Here is a 19,056-nt window from a genome sequence, read left to right as displayed (position 1 = left end):
GGAAGGGTGAGGAAGGGTGAGGCTGAGGTTGTGTGTGGGTTGTGGGTCAGGTGACAGGTAGTGGAGGACACACCTGTCTAGTGGCTTGGGTTTTTTCTTCTTCCTCCTGAAAGCCCCCCCCCCCCCAGCTCTTCTTCTGGCCACACACTCAGATGAGGTGGGAAGCACTGCTCTGCAGGGGCACTATTTGGCAAGTGACCAAAACAAGGAGGCTAAGAAGGACTGCAAAATGGATGCTAAGCCACAGATGCTGAGCCAGGGGAGCTAAAGATGGTCAGAGACTGGGGGTGAGGAAGAAGTGGAGACAGGAAAGCTTAGTGGTGAGACCTGTCTTAGGAGGGTCAAGTGTTTTAGGGGTAGAAGAACAGCCGTGGGTGAGCCATCCACAGCATGCACCGGGAGTATGTCTCAGAAGTGGAGTCCTTCCTGCAGAACTTCCTAGGACTCAGCTGAGCTATGGAAAAGGGTATCAGGGGAGGGGATCTATGGCCATGGGAAGATTAAAGATCTCTAAAGCTGGTAGGACCTCTGTCTCTGGGTTCTTGACCTTGTGTTGCACGGTGTTGGGATAGGCAGTCTCTGAAGGACACATCTTGACACTCCTAACTTCCCAAGGCTCCTGCCTCTTCGTTTGTGACAGGGTCTCAAGACTGGTTTTGAACTCTCTGCATAGCTTGGACTTTTGATTTTCCTGCTTCTACCTCCCGAGTGCTGGGATCACAGGTGTGATTCCTGTTTTTCTTCAGGGATGGGCTTCTTCCTGTGTTAAGTCTCAATTCTTCTTGCACATTCTGACACATACTTTACAGGTGAGGAGACAGATCTGAATACCATCCCTCCTGACTCAATGTCCCTGTCTGGCTTTAGAACTCGCGTGACTGCCAGGTCGTGGTGGCACACGCCTTTAATCCCAGCACTCGGGAGGCAGAGACAGAGGGGCCTCTGTGAGTTCAAGGCCAGCGTTATCTACAGAGAGAGTTCTCTACAGAGAGAGTTCCAGGACAGGCTCCAAAGCTACAGAGAAACCCTGTTTTGAAAAACAAAAAAACGGAAAAGAAGAAGAAGAAGAAGAGGAGGAGGAGGAGGAGGAGGAGGAGGAGGGGGAAGGAGAAGAGGAAGGGGAAGAAGAAGAAGAAGAAGAAGAAGAAGAAGAAGAAGAAGAAGAAGAAGAAGAAGAAGAAGAAGAAGAAGAAGATCATCATCTCATGTGTGACTCTGGTTACCCAGGCTCCCTCTGGCTGAGGAAGGATCTATGGAGTCCAAGAGAGCATTAGATCTCCTGGAACTGGAGTTATAGGTGGTTGTAAGCTGCTTGTCCTCTGAAAGAGCAGCATGTGCTCTTAATCACTGAGCCATCTCTCCAGCCCCATCTCTAGATGATGTTTCTAAGTCAGCATCCATACTCACCAATGCCTGCTGACACCAGGCATCCTGGATGGCCGTGGACCTCCTCCCACCCCTGCAGCTACACTCTCTCCCAGTTATTTCTACTGAAGCTCTGTGGTCCATCAGAAACCAGTCAGCTGCTCAGTGGGAGTGGTCCCAGCTTCTACCCACACTGCCTGCTTCGTTGACAATACTCTTGATGTTAGCTCCAGAACACTGACCTCCTCTCAGCCCCTGCCATCCAGGCCACACCCCCTCTCACACAACTGCTCTGCTTTCCACACTCACTCGACCCCCACCACCCCAGGCCAAGCTCATTTTCATGTAGCAGCTCCGATCTTCAAACTCAAAATGGCACATTGTCAAACCCATCTAAGTCCTTGGTGGAGCTGCGATCAATTCTAAATGCCCTAAGCACTCAGCACCTAGAGTTCACTCCTCCTTCCAACCTGGCCTTTCCATCACATCCTCGGTCTCTGGCCCCTGTGCTTCTTTGATGTTCCTAACAGGGTTGGTGCCTTCCTACCTCAGGGAGATCTCCAGGACCTAATCTGGTGCCTGGTGTGTATGGGATAGGATTATGGAACAGACTGAAGGAGTGAGATTATCTTTGAACCTAATTCTAGGACTTCCGCTCCCATCATTTCCTTCCCTTTAGGCCTGAAATTTGTCCCATTACTCAGCTCCGAGACAGTACACAGCTGGAAAAGGCTGCAGAACACTGGCTGGGAAAGTCTGTCTCCTGGTCAACCCCTGCTGGGAGATAGTGCTCCTGAACTCGGGGCACGGAATACTAGAATTAGGAAGACCCATTGCCACGTTAACAAAGAGTTTGGGGTCCTTTGTGTCTCAGGAGGTTGTTTCCCAAAGTGATAGTGTTTCTCAGGGTTACCTGACTCTTTTTCCTGACCCAGAAAGCTGCTGTTCTCTCAAAGACCCCAATATCTGCTAAGGCCACCTGAGTGGGAAATCTGTTTGGTCTGCTTATTAGGAGGGGTGCCTCTTGTATTTGTATTGTCTTTTAAAAGATTTATTTTTAAGTGTGTGTGCGTGCGTGTGCGTGTGTGTGTGTGTGTGTGTGTGTATGCATGCATATGTGTCCTTCAGAGGCCGATGAAGGTGTCAAATACCCTGGAGGGTGTCAAATACCATTACAGGATGTTGTCAACCACATGATGTAGAAGTTTAGAACCAATTTGGGTCCTCTGCAAGGGCAGTATATGCTCTCAGTGGATCAGCCAGCTCTCAAGCCCCTATTTGTATAGTCTTTGGACTCACACGGGTATTTTTAAAGTCTTAAAGCACACAGTGTCAGCAAGAGTCTCCACTCTTGGTGAGAGGCTCTTTATGCCCTTGTATCTGTTCTCATCATCACCAAGTCCCGGACTCTCTCTAGTTCAGATCCTTAGCCAACGTGGGTGCCCCAGCCTTAATCTCCCTGGCCTCTCTCCTGAAGAGCTCTTTTTGTTTTGGAATAGGGTCTCAAGCCAAACTGGCCTCCACCTTACTATGTAGCTGAGGATGGCCTTAAACTCAATCCTCCTGCTTCTGCTGCCCCAGTGCTGGGGTCGCAGCTGTGTAGACCACCACACCCGGTTTACACAGTGCTGGGGATGGAGACAGGGGCTCTGTCCATGCTAAGAAAGCAATCTACCCGCTGAGCCACACTGCCGCCTAGCCCTGTCTGCTCCTACCTCCTGTACCTGGAACAATGCTTCCTCACAGGGGCAGGTGCCTCCCGAGTTGTGGATCAGGTCTGCCACCATTCTACCAGGCAGTTTCCCTTGCTCATCCCTTTCTTGGCCTCAGTCTTACTCAGCTCCTGGGTCGTGGCTTAAACATCACCTCCGCATTCTCTGACACACCGCGCCGAGCTGGGTGCGCCACTTCTAGGCTCCCCGTGTCCTCCTGAACCCTCACAGTGACACCAGTGGCATTTAGCCCTCTGGTCCTGACTTGTCGGTGCCTGCACTTGCTTCCCCATCAGAGGGAGAGCGCACTGAGGGCAGGCGCCCACTGAGGGCAGGGGCCGAACTGACTCAGTTATTTCCCCCACCATCCTAGGCTGGGCAGAGCTGGGAGCTGTCAGGAAACATCTGCAATCATGATCTTGTCTTTGCCCTGCTGGGAGAGCTTCAGGGCTTGCTTTTGCAACTCCTGCCTGCCCCTCACGCTCTCTCCTCTGTCACCTCTGGCCTGTCCTTCAGTCTCAGATTTCAGCCTAGCCATTCCCTCTGGCAGCAAAGCACTCGGCCCCATTTTACATGGTTCTGTGCGGAGGCAGGGCTGTCTCCCCAGGTACACCCCTTTTCTGCTTAAATGGACAGGACACAATCCCCGTTGACACAGGTCAGCACCTGACTGCTGCAGTGTACTCTCCTCCCTCTTCCCTCTTTTTTTTAATTCTTTCCACCTCTCTCCTTCTCCGGCCTCCCTCTATCTTCTTGGCCCTTTTCTTTTCCTTCTCTGGCCTCTAGGTTCTGTCCCGAGCGGCTTCTGCAGTTAGCGGCATCACAGGTCTCATGCTCAGAGTTTGAGCTCGGTATAGACACAAGCATCTTAGTGCAAACTCCTCCAGGAGGCCTACACCGCCTCGGCCTGGGCTGGAAACCTTTGGTGTCAAGGCCGCCTGGGTGCACGGATGTGGTCACAGCGCCCTCTTGTGGTCACATCTGAATACAGCATCTTCCTCACACTAGAAGCCCGAGATGAGGGCAAAGTCCCAGGGAAGCTCCTGCTCCAGAAATGAGGGGGTGCCCTGCTGTGCGTGCCTCAGGAAGCAGGTCCTCTGGCTTCCAGTGTAAGTTCCCAGTACAGGGACCAAGAACACCTGCTCCCTCTCCGAGTCACTGCTATGTGACGCTGGGAAAGTTACTTGGCTGGGTTGCACGTTCATTTACCATGAGTATTAAACACATATTACTCTCTTATTACTGCACTAACAAGGGAGGAACGCCCTCTTGGCACGAGGCCAGCCCCACAAACGCACAAGCTGGGAACAGTACAATCTGCCTGGAGAATCTTCAGCTCCGCCTCCCCTGTCCCCCAATACCGGCTTCCTATCCACAGTCGTTTCTCTTTACAGCAGTCAAGGGATTTTTAGAAAGTGGTCTTTGGATGGACTCCCAGAATAGAAGCCTCGAAAGACTGGCATCCACTGGTAGAATAAAACCCAATATTTGACTCTGCACAGAGCTGGCTAATGGACCCCCTGCTGGTTCCTGGAAGGGATCAAGGTTATTCCCATACCCTGGATGCTGAATTGACAGCTCCCTCCTCAAGCTCTTCCCCAAGAAACTGTTGAGAGTTTTGCTTTATTTGGGTTCCCGCTCAAAGGCCACCTCCCCAAAGGACTTCCCTTCACTGGCTTCTTCCTCCCTTCCTCTATTCTACTTAAGACAAACCCTTGTGCTAGAGATGTAGCTCAGAGAGACTGTCTAGAATCCCTAGGTGTAGCTCTTGGTAGAGCCCCTGCCTAGTTTCCCCAGTGACGGACTCGCGGTGTGTCTCAGCTTGATTCAATCTCCAGCATTGGAAAAGGAAAGAGTGAAGTTTATAGCTGCCTGGTATTTACTTGCATGTGGTTCTTTTCTCACAGGTTGAAAATGCCTGGAGACAGAGGCTCCTGCCTCTGCTCATTGCAGCTTCCTCACACCCAAGGACCAAACAAAGGATGTCCAACGTTTGCTGAATGAATAATCGACACAGTGCTTAATACCCTCGGGGAACTTGAAGGAGGCAGGGCATCCTCTCTGCCTTTCAGACCTAACTCAATTAGGAAAATGGATACCTGCGGAGTTCAAGGGGTAAGCAGGTCACTTCCCTGAGGACAGGACCACAGAGGTTAAGGAGTGGAGTGTTCTGTCCAAGGTTTGGGGAAGATCAGGAAAAAGCTTCTAGTACTCAGCCAGGCCACACCTGGAGATAGGACTCACAGCACCAAGTCTCTTCTTGGGGAAGTTTCCTCAGTCTGTAAGGCAAGGTAGCATCCAAAAGCCTGGAGCCCCCTGGTAGCCAATCCTTACTATGCAGCGCCAAACTGGACATAGTAGGCCAACTACTTTGACCTCTGGACTCTCCTCTCTGCAGAGATCTGACGGGGTGACGGCAAGCCAGTTCTATTTTCACAGGGGGAAATGGTGGATTAGAGAGGTTAAGGCACGGACCTAGCAAAAGTTCTGTCCCCAGAATCCAAGCTCGGGGTGCCCCCTCACTCACATTGGTTACCAGGAGTGGATGATGCTGATGACAGCCCCGGTGGCCTTCCAATTGAGTGACCGATAGCCACGTAAGCCTTGAGGTTGCCTTAGGGAAGAACGAGAAGGTACCTGTAAGCACCACAAAGCAAAGCTCAAAACGAAGCCTCTGGAAAGCAACATGTGCTGAAGCCACGTACGCTGACTGTTAGGTTTCTGTTGCTGTGATAAATACCATGGCCAAAAGCATCTTAGGGAGGAAAGGTTTTATTTCAATTCACATCTCTCAGGGAAGTCAGGGCAGAAACCGAGGCAGATGCCATGGAGGAACACTGCTTACTGACTTTCTCAGTCTGTTTTCTTTCTTTTTCTTTTCTTTTCTTTTCTTTTCTTTTCTTTTCTTTTTGGTTTTTCAAGACAGGGTTTCTGTGTAGCCTTGGCTGTCCTGGAACTCGCTCTGTAGACCAGGCTGACTTTGCACAGACTGTCTCTGCCTCCAGACTGCTGGGATTAAAGGTGTGCACCATCACCACCCAGCAGCCTACTTTCTCACAGTACCCAGGACCACCAGCGTAGGTGACGGCACCGCCCACAGTGGGCTGAGCTCTTCCACATTAATCAACAATGAAGAAAATGCCCCAAAGGCTTGCAAATAGGTCAACCTTATGGAGACATTTTCTCAGCTAATCCCAGCATGGGGCAAGTTAGCAAAACAAAACAAAAACAAACAAACAAACAAATAAAAAATGACCAGCCGGGACACTGACCCAACAGTCATGTGAAAAACCACACAAATTTGGTTTGGAAAGTATCAATTCAGCAGACCATTGGCTTCCAAAGACTCACAGGCAAAGAAAGTCATCAGATAGCAGCCGAGACCCACAGCAGGGATTTCCCAAGCCTTGCTGTAACCTACCTACACCAGTGTATCTGGCCAATGGCTTGATTAATGACTTTCTTTTGTTCTAGGGCTGTAAATGGTTGTGTAACTGCTTCCACAGCAGTGTCCCTAGGGCAACCTGAACCCACATACCCTACAACTGAAGCTCTTTTCTGGTTCAGAATAAACTTTCTCTGACTCTCTCCGGAGCAAGTTTTCCCTTGATGAAAGGGCAGGGTGACGATTGTGAATGTGTTCCTATTACTCGTTTGATTTTGTTTACCTGACTTGGGCAGACAAAGTGAGGCCAGGGCTATTCTGAGCCCACAGAGGTGTGCAGGAATGTAGGGTTGCTGGTCCCTTCTCCCTCAGGCCTGGTAGCCTAGCCAGGGGCTCCCTCACCGTATCCAAGGTTCAGGTTGCTGTGCAGAGCACAGCCCCTCCATCGTACACAGTTACTCCACAGAGCTCAGGTCCCATAGGCCATAGGAAACTCTGGAAGGGCAGGGAGGTCACTTCACAGTGCACAATCGCTTCACAGGAACGGGCACTACAGGGCACAGTCACTTTTCAGGGCACAGAACAATGTAGAGTTCAGGACTTAGGTCACTCCAAGAGGCTCGCGTCACTCTGTAGGACACAGGTGGTTACTGCCCGGTCTCCTCCTTCCCTGCACAGGGTGGCTCCATTTCTGGGTTGCTCACAGGTGCAGGGTCCCTGTGGGGCCGCAGGGTCACTGGTGGCCTGGCTTGGGTTCCCAGGCAGTGGCGGCTCGGCTTGCAACATGCGGCGGCCCTTGCCGATAGCCAGGCGTGGCAAGCCTCGGTTGAGGCCATCCAGGAGCGCACAGGCCTGGCAGAGCGCATGGCTGGCCAGCGCCCCGCAGCGGGTGCAGGTACCTGGAGGAGGGGGCCGAGCTGCTGGGGCAAGAGCAAGGCGCTCTGCCGAGTGCACGAGGTCCAACACTGCCGATGGCCGCGCTGCCTCCAGGCGCTTGAGCAGGTCGCGAGCGTGGCCACGGAAAGCCTCGGGTGCATATACGCACTCCTCGGAGAAGTAGCGCAGGCGGCGGAAGTGCGCGTACAGCACCACCTCCTTCTGCGAAGCAAACTGCAGAGGCCGGCACCGCGGGAGAGCGCACCCCTCGCCAGCAGAGCCCAGCACTCCACCCCGCGCCAGCCGCCCAGCATCACCGCGCAGGAAGTTCATGAGCACTGTCTCCGCCATATCGTCTGCATTGTGGCCTGTGGGAGAGAGCTCGGGTGAAGATGGGGACAGAGAAGAGAGGGCGCGGAGAACCCCTAGAGAGGAAATAGAGAAGAGGTCATAGGGATTCCCTGGGCCAGGAGACTGAGGAGAGGACCCTGTACATCCTCAGTAATGAGACAATGGAGAAGGGACCATAAATTGGGGACAAGGAGAGTGGAGGGAGGCGTGGGGACACCCAGAACCCAGAGAGAACGGGTGGTGGAGACACCACGCCACCCCACTTCCTGACACGATATACTACCCCTCCACACCCTTCCTGTGCTCACCAGTCACGATGTGTGTAGCTCCCACGAGGCGTGCACCCTCCTCCAGCGCGCGCCGCCGCAGCACCCCACAGAAGGTGCAGCAGGAGCGACTGCGGCCAGAGCCGGCAGTGCTGCGGGCCACGGCATCCATCGTCCAGCCCCCGAACAGGTCTGCATAGGCCACAATGGTGAGCGGGAGCTCCCAGCGCGCGGCCTGGCTGCTCACGGCCTCCAGGGCTGCGTCACGGTAGCCACCGATGCCCTCGTCCACCGCCACCAGGTGCAGCGTGATGCCCAGGCGTGGTGCGAGCTCGCGCAGCACGTGTGCCAGTACCGTGGAATCCTTGCCACCCGAGGCGCCCACAGCCACCACGGCACCCGGGGGCAGCAGGCACCCGGCGATCACGGTGTGCAGCACCTCGGCCTCAAAGGCTGCACAGAAGCAGGAGCCGCATAGCGCCTGCCCAGAGCGAGGGCGGCGGAGGGCAGCGCGGGCTGCATGGCAGGAGGAGCACGTTGGAGCGGGCATCGGGAGAAGAGATGTGGGCTGCTTGGGGTATTCGCACTGTGGAGGAAAGAATAGGAGATTATTTGGTGCGTCTACATTGCAGGGCTGATGGGAGAGAAGAGGGGTCACAAGAGATATCCACACTGCTGGGTTAATGGAGAGAGAAGGGAAGCTGGTCTTCCAGGATGTCTGCACTTAGGAGCTGAGAGGAGAGAGAAGCGGGTCACATGGATAGTCTGTGTTGTGGGGATGCTGCATAAATGGTGTCCACCCTAGAGAGGCCCTTGTACAGGGGAGCCCAAGGGAAGGGCAGTTTCTTTCTGCACCAAGAAAAGGACCTTATGACGTGGTTTCAGGCAGAGAGGAAGGCATGTGGGAAGGGGGTGCCTTTAAGAACCTTTTGAACAGTTTTGAGGTCACTACTGTTACTATCTTAATCATGGAGTCAAGGTAGGTGTCACTGACCTTGACTTCCAGGGTTGACAACCCGGAAGAGCCTGCTATTTGGAGAGAGAGCTAGAGATGTTTAGATTTTAGTCGGGGAGGGAGGATATGGACACGCCCCAATCTTGACTACACCCCCTAAAAGGCATGGTACCCTCTTCCGCTAGGCACACAGACACTGCCCGCACCACCTCTACGTTACCAGTAAAAACTCTCCAGGCTCAGGTGGTCTGGAGACGCCAGACCACCGCGTCTCCAGCTTGGACTAGCCAGTGGCCTCTTGTCATTGCCAGCAAGTACGGCTGCTTTGGGATTTACCGCAATGATCAGAATTATTCCGCAACTGCTGGTTTACAATCACTAACTTCCACTCAGCCCTCAAGCCCCACAGCCCCTATTCCTTTCACCATATAGTGTTGTGCAGCAAGACAAAGTGCCACCCTTCCAGGTGCTCAGACCGGACGCTCTGGGGTCTAGAACCACTCCATCACTCACCCTGATGGGGGGCTCAAAATGCAAAGTCCAGTCTTGACTTGCTTTCCAAACGTGCCCAATCCATCCTCAGAACTCATGCTCAGAAGCCTAAGAGTGCAGCCAATCCTACTTGTGGCTTCAAAACAAACGGAGAAGCCAGATTCTCCCTACCTACTCCATGGCCAGCAGGCTTGTTTGGGTCACTGGTCTCTCTGCCTTGCTGTTTTGCATAAAACAATCAGCAGATCCAGCCCAGTTATCTTTTCCACATTGTTCTGTGACTGGGGTCGCCCTGTGGCTCCTCCCCCTTCCTCTCAACTCTCCTAGGACAGCCCGCCCCCGGCAGCCCCCAACAGTTCTCCCTGATTGCTGAGCCCCGCAAGCCCCTCTCTGGACACTCACCCCTCAGGCTGAGCATTGCTCCATGCAATATTTCCTTTCCAGCTTTTGATTCTATCCTTCCTCTTGCCTGGATCATGTCCCCATCAGTGCCTCACCGTTTCATTTCTTCAAGTCCTGCCCAGCAAGCCTGAGAACCACCAGGTGCCTCCAGGATCGACCTCCAAATGGTCCACTGAAGATTGCACCTTTCGGACCTCAAGTGCCCCTGAAATCAGTCCCTGCTGCCTGGCATCTCTTGTCTCCTGGGAGTGCCCACCACCTTCTGCCCCAGTATTTATTCAGAATGGGGTGCAAAGTCAGTCTGTCCTCAGTCATCTAGAAGAGCTTGCTGTTGTGAGGAGTCGTGTGTGGGCACAGGCACAAACAGGGAGCCAGCTGAGCTGATGGAGTGAAGCCGGCTGATGTTAATACACGGGAGGAGGTGGAAAAATGTGTACAGACAGGCATGGTGGCGCACGCCTTTAATCCCAGCTCTCAGAAGAGACCTTTGAATTTCTGCAAATTCCAAGCTAGCCTCGTCTACATTGTGAGTTCCAGGCCACCCAGGGCAACGTGGTGAAATCTCGTCCAAACACACACACACACACACACACACACACACACACACACACCAAACAAAACAAAACAAAACAAAACAAAGGGTACTTCAGGTTGGCCAAGTTTCCTAAAGGGCAGAGAAGGGGTCTCCAGAACTATTTAACTATGAGCAAGGGAAGACAGGTGGTCTGTCACTACTAGGTAGGCGAACAGGGAGGCCTGGCAAGGGACCAGATTAGAGGGGGATCCTGGCCAGAACATGAACTAGCAATCTTAAAAGCGCGTGCTAAATCCCTAGAGAGACCTTCAGCTCTCCGGTGGCACTACAACCCCGAGCCCGCTCGATCGGGAGCAAGAGGAACACTAACCTGGGTGGAATGGGCTCTGCGCTCTGCCTGCCACGCGGAAGCCTGGAGCGGAAGCTGCCCTGAGACTACAACTCCCACAAGGCCTTGGGCTGCCTTGCCTACGACTACCAGAAAGCAACAGCTCCAGACGAGCGCCTGTAACTCTACGGCAACTCGGCAACTCGGACTACAATTCCCAGCAACACTAGAGGCTTTCCTGCAGTTTAAGGCTCCGAAAACGCTGGGCTCCAGAAGATGCACAGATAGTCGTGGGGACTGAGCTGCAGCTACTGCTGTTGCTCTGGCAACGCGAGGTCACCTGGCGCAATGCTTGAAATCAGAAGTGACTGCGGTCTAATTTCCTAGATCTGCGATTTATTATCCTCTGCTGCTGCTTCCTTTTTTGAAGGAATGTAGACCTCGCTAGACAGACCGGGCTGACTTTGAACTCAGCCCCACCCTACTATTGCCTCCAGAACGCTAAGCTTAAAGGCGTACGCCATCTTGCTCTTTTCTATCTCCTATTTTCTTTTCTTTTTTCTTCAGAAAGGTGAAAGAAATCTAGACGACACCCAAGCTATTGTAATAGACCCCAGTAAATTGTCTGCGTTTTTAAAATCTCTCTCTCTCTCTCTCTCTCTCTCTCTCTCTCTCTCTCTCTCTCTCTCTCTCTCTCTCTCTCTCTCTCTCTCTCTCTCTCTCTCTCTCTCTCTCTCTCGTTTTGTTTTTCAAGACAGGGTTTCTTTGTGTAACAGCCCTCTGTGTCCTAGAACTACCTCTTGTAGACCAGGCTGACCTTGAACTCACAGAAATCCGCCTGCCTCTGCCTTCCGAGTGCTAGGATTAAAGGCGTGGACCACCACCACCCAGCTCCTCAAGTGCTCTGTAAAGTCGCAGGAACCTGCTGCTGTCCCAACTTTAGACTCAAGCTTTTTGTCTTAAAGGGTCTTCCAAGGCCGCTTGTTGCTGTCTGCTGGCCCCCTGGCCCTGTGGGAAAGCGAGGGAGAACAGCCTAATAGCCTGAGAGTAGAAAGACCGTGTCTCTGAGAACAGGAGAGTAAATTCTCAAAGAAGGATAGAGAATCCTTGAACACAGCGGCATGTGAACCATCTGATACTTCAGCTACTGCTCATCTCTTGTGATATAAAACTAAAAATATCTGTTGTGGGAATGGCTAGTTGGAGACAGTCTGCTGGGGACCCTTCAGTCAGATGCTCCTGCTGACTGTTGTGGTTGTCCGACTTCCCCAGCCTGTTTCTCCTGGATGTTTATTACACGTCTGATCTGGTGTCCAATTATCTCTGCAGTCTGCTGTTTATGCACTTAAAATGCAAAACACTGCTGTCGGAGATCATTCTCCAGACCGAGACAGCTCTCTTTACACCACTGAACCACATTCCAGCTCCTCACTAGAGGATTCTAGGTATGGACTCTATCATTGAGCCACATCCCAGCCTCTCACAGGGAAATTCTAAATAGGTGCTCTATCACGGAGCACCTCACTGGGAAGATTCTAGGCAGATGTTTTAACACTGTTGAACACCAGGCAAGCACTCTACTACTGAGCTATAGCCTTGGCATGCACCCCTTCTTATGCTTTTGGGTTTAAAACAGGATCTCACTGTGTGGCTCACGCAGACCTAAAACTTACAATCCTTCTGCCTCTGTCCTCCAAGTAGCTAGAATTCCAGTTTTGAGCTACAAGGCTGGGCTCAGCTGGATGGTAGATTGACCTGGACCAGTAGGTTGAGAACTACTGGTCCTGCGACCCTGCGATGCAGTTCCTTGTGTTAGGTGACCCCCAACCATGAAGCTATTTTTGTTGATACTTCATAACTGTAGTTTTGCTACTGTTATGAGTTGTGTCTGTGTTTTCTGATGGTCTTATGTGATCCCTGTGAAAGTGCCCTTTGAACCAAAGCAGTCACAACCTACAGGTTGAGAAATGCTCACCTGGACCATGGGGATGATGTCTCAGTACCATATTCAGAGACAGGCCAGTTGTCGGGCCAGACCACTATGTCCTGTGGTCCTTTTGTGCCAGTTCCTCCTTATCAGCATCCCAGACAAACTGGTCAGATAAGTAAGGGAAGAGGGAGAGACCTCACCACACTACAGAAAACCAAGTGTCAATACAGACATCTGATTGGTTCCTTCCACAGTCTTGGGGGAATGTGTGACCAAGTACTTTGCAGGCTGTTTTCTGGAATGGGTATGGTTCTATACAATGAAAAGCTTCCACATCTGAGGCTCAAGGACACCAAGAACTCTAAACCAGGGATTCAAAGCAGAGTTCATGAGTTGGCATACCTGATGCTTAGTTGTTCTGGGAACCTGAGCAAGGAAAGAAAGGAGTCCAGATCCCACTTTCCTTGGTGTGTTTATGGCCCCATGCCCTAATTTGCTTCCCAGTTGCTATGATAAAATACTCAACAAAATTAACTTGCATTTATTTTAGCCTATAGATCACAGTCCATTGCCAAAGGAAGCCATGGCAGGAACTCAAATCAGGAGCTGGAAGCAGAAACTATGGAGAAACTCTACTATTGACTTACTTCTGTGCTCACATTTAACTACCTTTCTTATACTGGGAGGGGTACCATCCACAGCGAGCTGAATCCTCTCACATCAGTCAACAGTCAGTAAGATAAGTCATAGGCTAATCTGATGAAGGCAATTTCTCAACTGAGGTTCCTTTTTCCTATGTGTTACAAGGTGATAACCTAACTTAGCAATCACACAGAAGGAGGGACAGCTGACATTCATTTACCACCGTTGCTTAAGTAGAAACTATCACATTTCTATACCAGATACTGCATTTCCTGTGGCACCATCACCTTTCACGAAAATAGCACACATGGGGGCTGGGGATAGACCTCAGTTGACAGAGTGCTTGACCGTGGGTTCTATTCCCAGCACTGTATGCATCCCGTGTGCTAGTACATAGCTGTAATCTGAGCATTTGGGATGTGGAAGCAAGAGGATGTGGAGTTCATGGTCATCTGTGACCACACAGTGCGTTTGAGTCTGCCTTAGTTATGTGGGGCCTTGTCTTAATCAACCAGGAAATAGAATGTAAATGTAACCTTCAGTACAGTAGGTAGAAACATTACTTGGAAAAGTAAATTCTCATCTTAGTTTTTTCTGTTAGTCATGGTTCCCGTGGGCTACATCAGAACTTATTTGTCTCTTAACTGGTTTAAACCGGCAAGGCTGCATCTGGATCACTCCACTTTTGGTTCTGCTCTGGGTTCTTTCAAGAGGTTGCACTTGAGACGGGGACTTTGCTGGATTTGGACTCAAGGACTCAGTACTGTCCTAGTAAGGGTTTCTACTGCTGTGAAGAGACACTCTATGGCCATGGCTGTTGCAGGATATTCGATCACATTGTCAACCCCGAGATTGCATTATTTACTGGAAAAAAAAATCTGTTCCTAGTTGTAGTATGGCTCAGCCCTAGCACACACTTTATTCCAAGAGTCTTCTGTTTGAGTAGTGTCAAGTGGATTAAATAAAATCAACCATAGGTCAAGAGGAAGGGTAAGCAACCAGTTGACAGGGAGTGAACATAAGGAAAAAACGTCAGAGTAAGAGGGAGTCAGGAGGATGGATAGAGCGGTGCTCAGGAGTAGAAGGGAGGGACATTCAGTTTGAGGAGGTTGTTTGGAGATGGTGTAAGAGGAAAAAGGCCTCTGGGATGCCAGGTGAGGAAGTCAGCTGGGTGCTTTCTCTGCCTTTCTAACCTAGCAGGCTTTCACCCCAGCATCAGCTCACAACTCTTTATTTGTAAAATCAAATAATCGAGATTTTGTTAAAAACATCTCTTATAAAGAAAACATTTGATGGGGTTAGCTTACAGTTTTCGAGGTTCAGTCCATTATCATTAAGGTGTGACACAGGCAGACAAGATACTGGAGCTGAGAGTTAATAAATATTGATTGGCAGGCAACAGGAAGTGAACTGAGGCACTTGAAGGCATGACTTTAGCATTTATGAGACCTCACAGCCCACCTCCACAGTGGCATATTTCCTCCAACAAGGCACACTCCTAATAGTGCCATTCCCCTTGGAGGTCATTGTCAAACCACCCCCTCCATGGGCATATCAGCTTCCCACCAAGATGTGATTGCCTATTAGATTTGCCTTACCAGCCTTTGCTGGAGACCTGGAGGCTCAACATGAATGTGCTCTATCAGCTGAGCGAATGAATAATGGATGGAATGAATGAATGAAATTTCATCCATCATACCATGGGACACGGGTGATATAATTCATAAGCATTAAATTGATATCAGCAGACGAAAGTTGGCACAGGAGGGAATGAAGCATGATATAGAGAATGCACGCAACTGGACAACCCAGTCCCTGCACAGAAGGCGAGATAGCACAGGTGTGCTGCTGTTGGACTCTAGCGTCCAAACACTGAGGAGGAGTCGCCCCCAGAGACCACCTCTCACACCACAGCCGATGCAAAAGCATGAGGATTTTATTAATTCTGTCATGACAGGGTCCCTCAGCATTCGGGAAGCCAAGAGACCCCGACTAGCTGGTACAGGCTACTTTTAAAGAAGGCCATAGAAGCAAGGGGGGTTGTGATTGGCTTATTTGAAAAGGATTTTACCAATAATTGGCTGGAGAGTTGTTGCCAGATCAGATGAGGTAAGAGGTCATTTTGACCCCGTTTCTCAGGGGACTGAATCAAAACATACGTATATGGGTAATTGTTCAGGAACTGATTACGTGCAGGTGTAGCTGTTAGGTCCTTGGTTCCCAGGGGAGGAGGGGAAGCACTATGGCACAGAGGCTGAGAGGATTCAGAATTGTCAGAAATGGCTTCAGAATTGTCTTAAAGTCTTACACTGCTCACGAACACCAGACGTTTGTTCCTTATAGGGCAGGGGTCAGTCCGTGCAGTGGCAGAGTCAATGTCTGGTGAATGTTCGTCTTCGCAAATAATATTTTCTCATGTGGTAGAACAAGCAAACAACCTTCCTTGGGTATCTTGTATGAAGGGCATTATTCCAATTTGTGAGGGCTCCATCCCCATGACCTAAGCCCTTCCTAAATGTGTTGGCTAGTTTTATGTCAACTTGACACAAGATAGAGTCTTGTGTCTAGAGAGGAGGGAGTTTCAGTGAATAAAATGAAGGGATTTTGTTTTAGAAGATGGGGCTGTAGGCCAGCTTGTAGAGCATTTTCGTAATTACTGATTGATGAGGGAAGGCCCAGCCCTTCGTGGGTGGTACCAGCCTGGGCTGATGGTCCTAGATTCTCTAAGAAATTAGGGTGATCAAGCTTTGGGGAGCAAGTCATTAAGCAGCACTCCTCTATGACCTCTGCATTAGTTCATGCCTCCAGGTTCTGGCCCTGCCTGAATTCTGACCCTTATTAATTTTGATGATGAACTGTTGTACAGAACTGTGTGTGAAATAAACCCTTTCCTTCCCAAGTTGCTTTTGGTCATGGTGTTGCTTTTGGTCATGGTGTTGCTTTTGGTCATGGTGTTGCTTTTGGTCATGGTGTTGCTTTTGGTCATGGTGTTTCATCACCGCAATAGTAACCCTGACTGACACACTAGATAAAGCACCTCCATGGGACTGGAAGGATGATGACCCAGTAAAGCACTTGCGACACAAACATGGAGATCTGAATTCAGATCCCCAGCTCCCACATAAGAACAAGGGGTGTGTGTGTGTGTGTGTGTGTGTGTGTGTGTGTGTGTCTGGAGTGTGGAGGCAGAACGAGGCAGCTCTCAGGGCTCACTGACCAGCCAGGAGGGGGGTCTGTCCTAGTACTTTCTTCCTGTTGATAAAATACCCTGACGAAGGCAGCTTAAAGGAGAAACATTTATGTGTGCTTACAGTTCAAGATACAGTCAGCTGCAGTAGAGAAGTCATGGCAGGAGGAGCTTGAAGCAGCTGGCTACATCATACCACAGTCAGGAAGCAGAGGGCAGTGCAGGGTGGTGCTTGGCTCACTTTCTCCTTTTCATACAATCCAGGATCCCAACCCAGGGACTGGCACCACCCACAGTGAGTAGGCCTTCCCATTGTAACTACCCTAATCAAGATAATTCCCCCCCAGCCATGACCAGAGGCCCATCTTCTAAGTGAGCTTAGATCGTGCCAAATTGACCACTGAAAGTGACTGCTACAGATCCTGCTCAGAAGGTAAGGTGATGAGGGAGACGCCCAAAGCAGAGCTCTGGGGTTTGTATGTGCATGCGCAGGCAAGCACACCCTCCACACACAGGAACCTACATGTTATCACCACAGCCTTGGGGCTAAGGGTCTCAACACGTGTGTTCTGGAGGGGACAGATGCCACCTTAGCACTTCTGAAAACGGGGAAATGACACCACAGGTCTTCTCGGTTCTCTGTGCTGTGTGTGTTGTAAACTCCTCTCTTGGATGCAGCTTCTTGGAGTATCCTCTTTCTGTCCTGACTTCTTTACAAACTTCAGGCAACAGGGAACCACATGGGGCAATGGCCCAGCCCTTCTGACCACTGAGTTGCTGCAATTTCTGCTAAGAGAAAAAGTGTTTGGGCAAAGATGGGGGGGGGAGGTTTTCTGTCAGTTGAAAATGCAGAAAGTGGTGTGTGTGCATTCTCGTGTGTGTGTGTGTGTGAGAGAGAGTGACAGAGAGACAGAGAGACAGAGAGAGATATTGTTAGTTGAAGATGGTAGCCAGACATGATATATATATATATATATATATATATATATATATATATATATATTATATATATATATATTCCCCCCATCTCAGATATTTCAAGGGAGACTGATACAAGCTGAAGGAGGCTCAACCTCTTAGGATTATTTCCACTTCCTCCTTGGGAGCACCACAAGTTCAACACAGTCTTCTAGGAATTGCTGGCCATCCCTGAGGGTAGATAATGCAAGGCTGGTGTTCCTCACTTCACTTTCTCTGTTCATATGAACCCATGAACCCATGGTAGGGACCCTGAGCAAACAGGTAGTCCTCTGGAGCAAGGGGACAGTAAGAGACAATAGCAAGGAAGAAATATGTAATGGTGGGCTGTGGTCATGACTCAGCAGTAGAGAACCTGTCTGGAATCCCCCAGTGAGGGGCTGGGGTGTGGCTCAGGGGTAGAGCCCCTGCCTAGAATCCCCCAGTGAGAGGCTAGGGTGTGGCTCAATGGTAGAGCCCCTGCCTAGAATCTCCCAGTGAGGGGCTGGGGTATGGCTCAGTGGTAGAGCCTCTGCCTAGAATCCCCCAGTGAGGGGCTGGGGTGTGACTCAGTGGTAGAACCCCTGCCTAGAATCCCCCAGTGAGGTGCTGGGGTATGACTCAGTGGTAGAGCCATTGCCTAGAATCCCCCAGTGAGAGGCTGGGATGTGGCTCAGGGGTAGAGCCCCTGACTAGAATTTCCCAGTGAGAGGCTGGGGTGTGGCTCAGGGGCAGAGCCCCTACCTAGAATACCCCAATGAAGGGCTGGGGCATGGCTCAGTGGTGGAGCCCCTGCCTAGAATCCCCCAGTGAGGGGCTGGGGTGTGGCTCAGGGGTAGAGCATCTGCCTAATGTGAGTAACCCTGAATTCCAACTCCAACAAGAAATCCATCCTGGAGCAAGGAAGGGAATTTTACCTTTTCCAAATATCTGTGTTATCGTAGTTTGAACACTAATAGCTCTAACAGACCAGGCTTGGCTGCACGCACCCTCCATAAACCAAATAAAAACATAAGAAAGAGGGAGATTTGATATAACTTGGTTACACTGGGAAGAGAAACAAAGAGGCTCAGTGATCCTCAAGTCATCTTCAGGGTCTTGATAAGAAGTTTAGGTGTAATTAGAGGGCAAGAGGTGTATATGATTAAGCAGCCCTGGTTGAGGTATGGTACTTAGCCCATCATTGACACATCCTTGTTTGCCCCACAAGGTGTTCCAATAAATTGTCAAAACTGTGGATCTTCTGGGTGGTGAGTTCATCCTGTAGGTGTCATCTGGACTTTAGCTCTTCTGTCACCCTAACATGGGTGTCCTTTGGAAATATTAATTCTTTTTTTATTGAGCTCTACATTTTTCTCCACTCCCCTCTCTGTCTCTCCCCTCCCCACTTCAACCCTCCACCAAGGTCCCCATGCTCCCAATTTACTCAGGAGATCTTGTCTTTTTCTACTTCCATGTAGATTAGATCTATGTAAGTCTCTCTTAGTGTCCTCATTGTTATAAATTCTCTGGGATTGTGGTTTGTAGGCTTGCTTTCTTTGCTTTAATGTTTAAAAACCACCTATGAGTGAGTACATGTGATAATTGTCTTTCTGTTTCTGGGTTACTTCATTCAAAATAATGTTTTCATGCTTTGCAGACACCGATGTCCCCTCTCGCCGCTTGCTACAGCC

The 19,056-nt window shown here is 50.4% G+C and overlaps 1 protein-coding gene across 2 annotated transcripts; it reads right to left on the bottom strand.

Annotated features, from left to right (window-relative positions):
* Positions 1-4,933: 4,933 nt before the first annotated feature.
* On the bottom strand, positions 4,934-10,758 carry Ctu1 (cytosolic thiouridylase subunit 1). Of its 2 annotated transcripts, XR_005283520.1 has the most exons (5): positions 10,710-10,758; positions 7,998-8,541; positions 6,746-7,706; positions 5,605-5,691; positions 4,934-5,504 (listed from the first exon to the last, which is right to left on the bottom strand). XR_005283520.1 is itself a non-coding variant. In XM_038314320.1 (3 exons), exons 2-3 carry the CDS (start codon positions 8,503-8,505, stop codon positions 7,069-7,071), a joined length of 1,146 nt encoding a protein of 381 aa, XP_038170248.1. In that variant the 5' UTR covers positions 8,506-8,541; positions 10,710-10,758; the 3' UTR covers positions 6,218-7,068. The 2 variants fall into 2 exon arrangements, 1 of the variants encoding a protein (XP_038170248.1); XM_038314320.1 differs by lacking the exons at positions 4,934-5,504; positions 5,605-5,691 and having other exon boundaries at positions 6,218-7,706.
* Between the last annotated feature and the right edge of the window lie 8,298 nt (positions 10,759-19,056).

This window comes from Arvicola amphibius, chromosome 12, assembly GCF_903992535.2.
Source record: "Arvicola amphibius chromosome 12, mArvAmp1.2, whole genome shotgun sequence".
NCBI lineage: Eukaryota > Metazoa > Chordata > Mammalia > Rodentia > Cricetidae > Arvicola > Arvicola amphibius.
Note: the sequence above shows the minus strand (reverse complement) of the source record. Positions and strands in the feature narration are given on the sequence as shown.

Coding starts and splice junctions, on each gene's coding strand:
- Ctu1 (XM_038314320.1), bottom strand. CDS start 8,505: ATGCCCGCTCCAACGTGCTCCTCCTGCCATGCAGCCCGCGCTGCCCTC. Junction 7,707..7,997: donor AGCTACACACATCGTGACTG/GTGAGCACAGGA, acceptor TCTCTCCCACAG/GCCACAATGCAGACGATATG.